Consider the following 8,372-nt stretch of genomic DNA (forward strand, 5'->3'; position numbering starts at 1 on the left):
AGCGTCGGGCGGCAAATTGTTCCTCAGAGGCTTACTGAGGCTTTTTAGACATTGAAGAAGCTATAGCCACTGGCCTAAATAAATAGAACATGCAAATTTGACCCAAGTTAGATATCTATGATTTTATATAAATATATATATATATATATATATATATATATATATATATAACTATGTATATATATATATATATATATATATATATATATATATATATATATATATATATATATATATATATATATATATATATATATATATATATAAAATCATAGATATGTAACTTGGGTATATATATATATATATATATTTATATAAATGCAATTTTCATAACTATTTCGCCTCAACATAACACTAGCTTGAGACAGTGAGTTACATATTACCGATGATTGTCAATGCATTCACAATAAATTTATAATTAAATAAAAAAATCCAACTACACATCAGTTGTGGATTGTGTTGTGGAGCTCTGGATTTTTCTGGTATCAAAAATGGCCCCAACGCTTGGAATTCCATGACATAAAAGAAAAAAAAAAGAGAAGAACAGAAAAGATGTATAAATACAATGGAATCAGCATTATCAAATTACAATGAATCAGATTATCAAACTACTTCAGCCTATACACCAACAATGGCTGCCACGTTCAACAATTGTCTCGGCCTTGAATACAAATAACTCAGAATTGAGTGGACTTCGAGAAGCATTCAGATTCAGAACAGGCAATTGTACAATTTTTTTTTAGATTTTGATTCACCCTGAACGCCACAGGAAGAACCATCACTAGGTTGTCCTAATACCCAAAGCCTTCTATTTTACTACTTTAAGAGTTAGACACAGAAATCTCTTGTGTAGGAGGACATGTTTAGATGTGGGTGTGATAGTTGAAACGGAATATTATATCTCCATTATGTACAGAATCACATTGAACAGATATATATATATATATATATATATATATATATATATAGATATAGGACATTTATATGTATATAAGAATCACCAACATGAATAAACCAATTATTTAAGTAGTGTGGAAATTATATATATTTGTGACCCATCATGTGTAAGCGGTATCATGTCTGGATGATTTACAAGGTGACCAATGAATGGATTACAGTCATTCCTTCTTGTAACTTTAACAATTCATAGTTTTCATGGAGAATAGAATACAGTACTGCCCCTTTCTACCCTTCGGAACGAATTGTTTAATACATTGTAAATAATTGTTAATACAATTTTGAATGAAACTATGAATGAAAACAAAATGTCCTTGTTCAAAATAACACAGTGAAAATAATCTGGAGCAGACGTGAGTTGAGAAAATCTTCTCATTGATTTTTTTGTTATTTATTTTTTTTTTGAGGGGCCACTTTTTCTAGTTTATAGATGAAATGAAATTGACGTTATTCAGCTCTTTTTATGGTTTTTAGACAACCATTTTGATGATTAGTTCTCACTCAATTCTATAAATCAGACTATAAATTATAAATATTTAAGGCTACACTTAGTTTTGTGTGTTTGTCAGTTATAACACTAGATGTTGTGAGTATTTCACCTAAACGTGTAACGTGCATGCCGACATAATACCATATAGACACTGTGGATCACAATTCACGATTAAAAAACCAAACAACCTATAGCTCAAATGATATAAAGCTGCTACAAGCTGTGTGGCCTGGAAAAACGTCATAAACTAAAATGAATAGAACAACTTCAAAAATGACCAAAATACCAATCACACAGAACATTTCGGCATCAAAATCCTTCTTCATCCATAAATAGACACAAATACATAAATAATTGGCAAGTCCAAATGGATACAGAAAGGACATGCTGAATCTCTCTCTGACGTCCATCTCGTTCTTTTAGTCATGTATTTATGGTTTGTTTTTGGTTGTTGTTGGTGGAGGAAAGGTTTTGACCCCAAAACCAGATCTGCTTAGTACTACGAAAAATTCCCAGAAATACGACTTTTTTTTGCTACAGCTTCAAAAAATATAACATTTGGTTTTAGCATTGCCCAAAAATGGTCCAAAGTCCTGAATATAGGTCTTAGGGAACTACATTTTATTGTCAAAGAGGCCAATGCAGCTCTGTAGAGCTCTGTAGAGCTGCATCGACCTCTTTGACGCAATAAAATGTAGTTCCCTAAGACTTATATTCAGGACTTTGGAACATTTACAGAGCTGCATTGGCCTCTTTGACAATAAAATGTAGTTCCCTAAGACCTATATTCAGGACTTTGGACCATTTACAGAGCTGCATCGGCCTCTTTGACTCAATAAAATGTAGTTCCCTAAGACCTATATTCAGGAATTTGGAACATTTACAGAGCTGCATTGGCCTCTTTGACAATAAAATGTAGTTCCCTAAGACCTATATTCAGGAATTTGGACCATTTCTGGGCAATGCTAAAACCAAATGTTATAATTTTGAAGCTATTTAAATTGAATTTTTCTTTTTTTCTTAGGAAACTACGAATTTTTGAAGTGCTTGATATAATTTTGTTCCGTTTTGAAGGCGATTTATTCATTTTTGTTGAATAACTTTCTCCAATGATATGTAACAATCACCCCAATACACGATAGACAGACCAGCTGACTAATGGGGCAGTGAGAAAGATAATTTGTTGCTATCAGGTACAAGAGGGCGGCAACAGTAAAAAGGGGAGGGAGAGGGTTGAGTAAACACTATTGTGGACGTAAAAGTCTCTCAAATAAATATTTCAATTTCCAATACATTCAATTGTATATTTAAGTTTTTCATTAAAAAGATTACTCGTAAAAATATATATACAAATATTTATCATATAAAAATATGTTTATCATATATATAATGTATTTATTGACTGTAATTTATTGACCTGTACAAATTAACAAAATATGTGACCCTCTAATATCAAACAGTATTATGTTTATATATATATATATATATATATATATATTATATATATATATATATATATATATATATATATATATATATATATATATATATATATATATATATTTCTTAGATCCTGTATTCAGGACTTTGGAGCATTTGTGGACGGTGCTGAAGACAAATTATTTATTTCTGACGCTCTTTAAAGTGACTTTTTCTTTATTTTCCCTCAAACTACGAATTTTTGACACTTCCAGTGGGCAGATCTGTTTTAATGTCACTTTTGTCATCTGGTTAGTCCCGGCATAATACCGTTATGATACAAAAGGTCACATATTCCAATATATATATATAAAATCTTTTTTTAAAAACCCCCCAAAAATGAGAGTGTCTCTTTCACGTTGCTGGTTTCTTCTTGAGCACATTTCTGTAGTCTTGTGATTTTGGGGTGGCATCTGATATCCGCTGTCTGCTGTCGGTAGAGTAGTCGAACTTGGTTTTCCTCAGTCGTGCCCGGATCTCGCTGAGGGCGACGTTGTTTGAGCTGTTGGAGTTATCTCCCATGCATGGCAACTTGACAGGAGCCATGGGGTTGGCGGGGACGGTACGTCTGTGGGGAAATACAAATACAAATCATATCAATAAATGAATAAATAAATAATAAATGTCAATAATTGTATTGTTATCAATGTGTAACCAAATGACAAATTGACACTTTTTTGAGGACAATAAAGATATTATTATTATTATTATTATTATTATTATTATTATTATTATTATTATTATTATTATTATTATTATTATTATTATTATTATTATTATTATTATTATTATTATTATTATTATTATTATTATTATTAACATTGTACCTGTTTCCATTCTGGTCCTGATTGTTAAAACTTGCAGCATTTGTAGTTTTGTTGGTGTTGGTGTTGGTGGTGCTGGCAGGGGTAGGGGTGGTCTTCTTGTTGATGTTGATGACGTCATCAAACTGGCTGGGAGCTGCGGGGTTGGTGGGGGATGGAGGCCCCGTGCTGGCCACGTCAGACTCCGAGGCGTAGTCAATGTCAAGGTCCTCCACCCGAGGAGAGGACTGAGTCAGTCTTTGCTGCCACAGGGCGAGGATACTTCCGGTCAGTTCTGTCTCCAGACGCTTGGCCAGCTCGTGGGCATCGTCCTCTTCTGAAAATATATTAAAAAAGGAAAAAAAAATGATGAATAGATTAATAAATTATATATTGTGATAAATAAATAAATGTAAATAAATAATATAAATATAAATGGATAAATACAGAGATGAACTAGAAATAAATTGAGGAATAAATAAATAGAATCAAATGAATAAATAAACAAATAAATGAACTAATGAATAAAACAAGATATTTTTTTTGAAACGTACCTGTCAACGAGCTGCATAAATATAAATATTTTTCTTTAAAAAAACCCACAAATTTCTTTGTCATAGATAACACGTCGACTGTGAGTTGAGTTATTTTTGTAATTGGACATACTGCTGACACTGTCCTCAAGGCCATAACATTGGGATAGGAAATATATTATTTCACCCATTTTGTTATTGATCAGGCGAAACATAATAATAAAACAACAACAACAACAACAACAATAATAATAATAATAATAATAATAATAATAATAATAATAATAATAAAATAATAATAATAATAATAATAATCATAACAATAATAATAATAATAATAATAATAATAATAATAATAATAATAATAATAATAATAATGATGATGATGATGATGATGATGATGATGATGATGACGATGATGATGATGATAATGGTGATAAACTGTATGTATATAGCGCATTCCACCTAGTTGCTCAACGATTCCACCATACTAACCAAGCATGTTTTCCCTCTCCGTGTGCAGATCAGCCTCAATGCTACATTCACTGTGTCTGCTGATGCGGCCGCTCAACGCCTCGCTAGAAGAAAGAGAAGAGGGTAAAGACTATACTGTTATTTCGTTTAAATTTAGTGCTTGGACCTTTCCAGTCCACCTTTTGCTCCCTACCCCCCTCACCCCTCCTCTTCAATTACTATTAATAACATCGAAACGTGGAATTATAAGAGAGTTATGATATTTATTTTTAATTAAGTAAAGCAAAGGAAACAAATGATAAAATTAATAAACAAAATAATAGCGAAACAAAATTAAACAAAATTATAGTTTGTCCCCTTCCAAAAAAAAAAAACAAAAAAAAAAAACAACAAAAATAGAAAAAAAAACCCTCTTTAAATTAAAAAAAACAAAACAAAAACAAACAAAAACCCCCCAAAAACCCCAAACAAACCCAACTTCTCAGCCCCCCCCCCCCCCTTTCCCCCTCCAAAAAAAAAAAAAAATTTAAACCCCCAACAAACCTAATTGAAAAAAAACCCCCAAAAAACCTGTATAGTAACGACTGATGTACCTCGGAAAATGGAACGACATTCATAATAATTGTATATAATAATATGTAACACAGCCGATTATACATGCAGTGTTTACTAGTACTGGTTAAACCAAGACACGTCTGAACTCAATTCACCTTTACATGATCAAACTGATAGAAGGAAAAATACATTTAAAGATAAATGTGAATTTATTTGATTGACTAGATTCAATGTTAAGACTAAGTGATTTACTCCATACTTTCTTGCTCATGAAAGGACCAATGAAATTGGACCAACTGTATCAAAATGGTAATACATCGGTGCGAACTGAACCAAGTCTGTATTATTATGAGCTTAGAATTGGATTAGATAAAACAGAGCTTTAAAAAATGATAATGAAATAAGACAAATAATTGAATAAATAAACAAAAATAAGATAAACAAATGAATAAATAAATAAGTATGCAAATAACTATATAATTGATTAAATAAATAAATAAATAAATGAATAAATAATAAATATATTATTAAACAGATATTAATGTATACATGTTTAAATAAATGAATAAATAAATAGATAAATTATTCAATAAAGTAATAACTAATGAATAAGATAAATAAATGAATAAATAAATAAATAAATACATACATAATTAAATAAACAATTAAATAAATATATAGAATAATAAATATATAAATCTAATCCACTTTATTCATCTCCGAAAATTTGTGTTATGGGTCTATTCCCAAGGGAGAGAACCGGTCGTCGGCCGCAATGCAACGCTGCAAGGTAATCTAGGGCCACGTGACTTGTTCATGGCCACACATTGTGTGTGTGTGTGTGGGGGGGGGGGGGGGGGGTAGGCGAACTTTGTACCCTCTGGGTAGGAAGCAAAGACCATGACGCGATGCCATGCTGTCCCATTAGGCGTATTGAATCGGAGTTTATGCCGGTTTCTGTAGCGTGAACGGATAATGGCAATTGCTTGCTATCACGTAGATAGGACACTAGTCTGTCGCAAAGTACTTTCCGTCAGAGATTACAGACCCAGCTATTCAAGCACTGGTGGGTGGATAAGGGAGTCAGTAAACATCTCGACTGCCGGGATCGATCTCGGTCCCTTTGCGTGTGAAGCGAGTGTTCTACCAACTGAGCTATCGGGAACCCTCCCTGCCCCAATATGCATTAATTAAAAAGAATGAATGCAATTTCACGGAATGCAAAGAGTTTAAATTTTGGGATTGTAGTAATTTTGACTTGAAAGAAAACTTAATTAAATTTTTCAACGACAAGTTCAGTCCGACTTACACCGTTTTGACAAGTTTGGTCACAAATTAATCATGAATAATATAGATGGAACGAAATTAACTCCAGTCAGCTCTTTGTTATTGTTTTTAGATAGCCATTTTAATATTTAGTTCCCACTAAATTTTATCAATCAGATTATAAACGTTTTAAGGTTAGATATAGTTTGTGTTTTGGTAGGTTATATCCGGCTAACGGATGCTGTGAGTATTTTAGCTAATTGTAGCATCACTGAAAAGAAATATCAGACCAGAGGCGAAATAAAAGTTTTGTTAAGGAAAGAATAAAGAAAGAAACACAGAAGATAGAAACGGTCAAACCAGCTATTATTAGAGTCTAGAGACAACGATAATGAGACCGTAACAATTTATTGGGCTATCGGACCTGTAAACAAGTACACGTCGGATGAGGTCTATCTAAACAGTGGGATGGAAGAGGTTCAGATACACATCAAAACATTGATAGAATGAGTATATATATATATATATATATATATATATATATATATATATATATATATATATATATATATATATATATAAATACATTTGGGGGGGGGGGGGGGGGGGGGGGGTTGAAAAGTACACTATGGATCGAATGTCACACATACTTGTTCAGTTCTTTTTTTTTTTTTTGTAATGGACAATATTTTGCGTCATTTTTTGAGATTTATATAACAACAACGAGCCCATAACAAATTGGGTTATCAGACCTGCAAATACATGCACGTCGACCGATGGCAAGTGGATAAAAAAGAAATCTCTGATCCTTAAGTCGAGGAGTTCAAGTCCCCCTTGCCCGCCCTTAACACAGAAAAAAAAAAGTAGAGAGGCATCTAAGAGTCACTCCATTTAGCGTGAAGGAGATTTATTAAGTTATTCAGTGAAGAGTTTCTGCTTTAAGTCTATTTGAATTTAGGTTACTTAGGCCGTGACAATCTCTGTCCAAACTAGATGACTATAAACTTCACCATAACATAAATTGATAAAATACATTCCGTACTTAAAAAAAAAAAACATCTTTATAACTAACATAGACTGGACACTTTATCATTGTCTGACTACCAGTGAGGGTATGCTGGTGGTTTATACTAGAGAATTGATATCAAAAAGAGATGATGCTAATGATGATGGTGATGGCCATGATGATGATGATGATGATGATGATGATGATAAAAATAGCAGGAAAGGAAAAGAGACAAAAAAAAAAAAAATATATATATATAGCAATACATTTACTGGAACATTCCACACAGCTTTGAAGAAAAGAAAAATGAACATAATTTATTGAACCCCTAGCGAGAGGTCAACTACTGATATCATCTTTACAACGAATGAGGAATCAACCCCATCCCTGTCCACCCATCAGTCACTGCTGTGTAGCTAGGTATGTTAGATATAGGGCGAAAGTACTTTGCGATAGATAAACTGGCGTCCTATCTAAAGGATAGCAAGCAATTGATATTGTATGTTTCACGCTTTCCAGCTACATGGGTCTAATGGCTCTGAGAACTAGTTTATTTTATACTTGGAAAATCTGAGTTCATTTATGATTCCAATTTTAAAACTGTCTTGTATTGACCTATGAACCTTGAACCCTGTGACGTAAAAGTCCTCTCGCCAAAGACATAATGTCAGATGTAGATGGTAAAACTGACACCTGCGGCCATTGCACTAAAAAACTGTCTAGTATTGACCCTTGAACCTTGAACCCTGTGACGTAAAAGTCCTCTCGCCAAAGACATAATGTCAGATGTAGATGGTAAAACTGACACC

The 8,372-nt window shown here is 32.6% G+C and overlaps 1 protein-coding gene across 1 annotated transcript in view; it reads right to left on the reverse strand.

Moving 5' to 3' along the window:
- Positions 1–3,178: 3,178 nt before the first annotated feature.
- Positions 3,179–8,372, reverse strand: part of LOC144959023 (myosin-IIIb-like) — a gene marked incomplete in the record, with an annotated part of 230,741 nt that continues 225,547 nt past the window's right edge. Inside the window, 3 exon segments of the mRNA XM_078891357.1 lie at positions 3,179–3,494; positions 3,754–4,066; positions 4,758–4,840. Of these exon segments, the coding sequence (XP_078747483.1) occupies positions 3,281–3,494; positions 3,754–4,066; positions 4,758–4,840 (610 nt within the window).

Source organism: Berghia stephanieae, chromosome 13, assembly GCF_034508935.2.
Source record: "Berghia stephanieae isolate SIO BIC M18660-M18661 chromosome 13, UCSD_Bste_1.3, whole genome shotgun sequence".
In the NCBI taxonomy this organism is placed as follows: domain Eukaryota; kingdom Metazoa; phylum Mollusca; class Gastropoda; order Nudibranchia; family Aeolidiidae; genus Berghia; species Berghia stephanieae.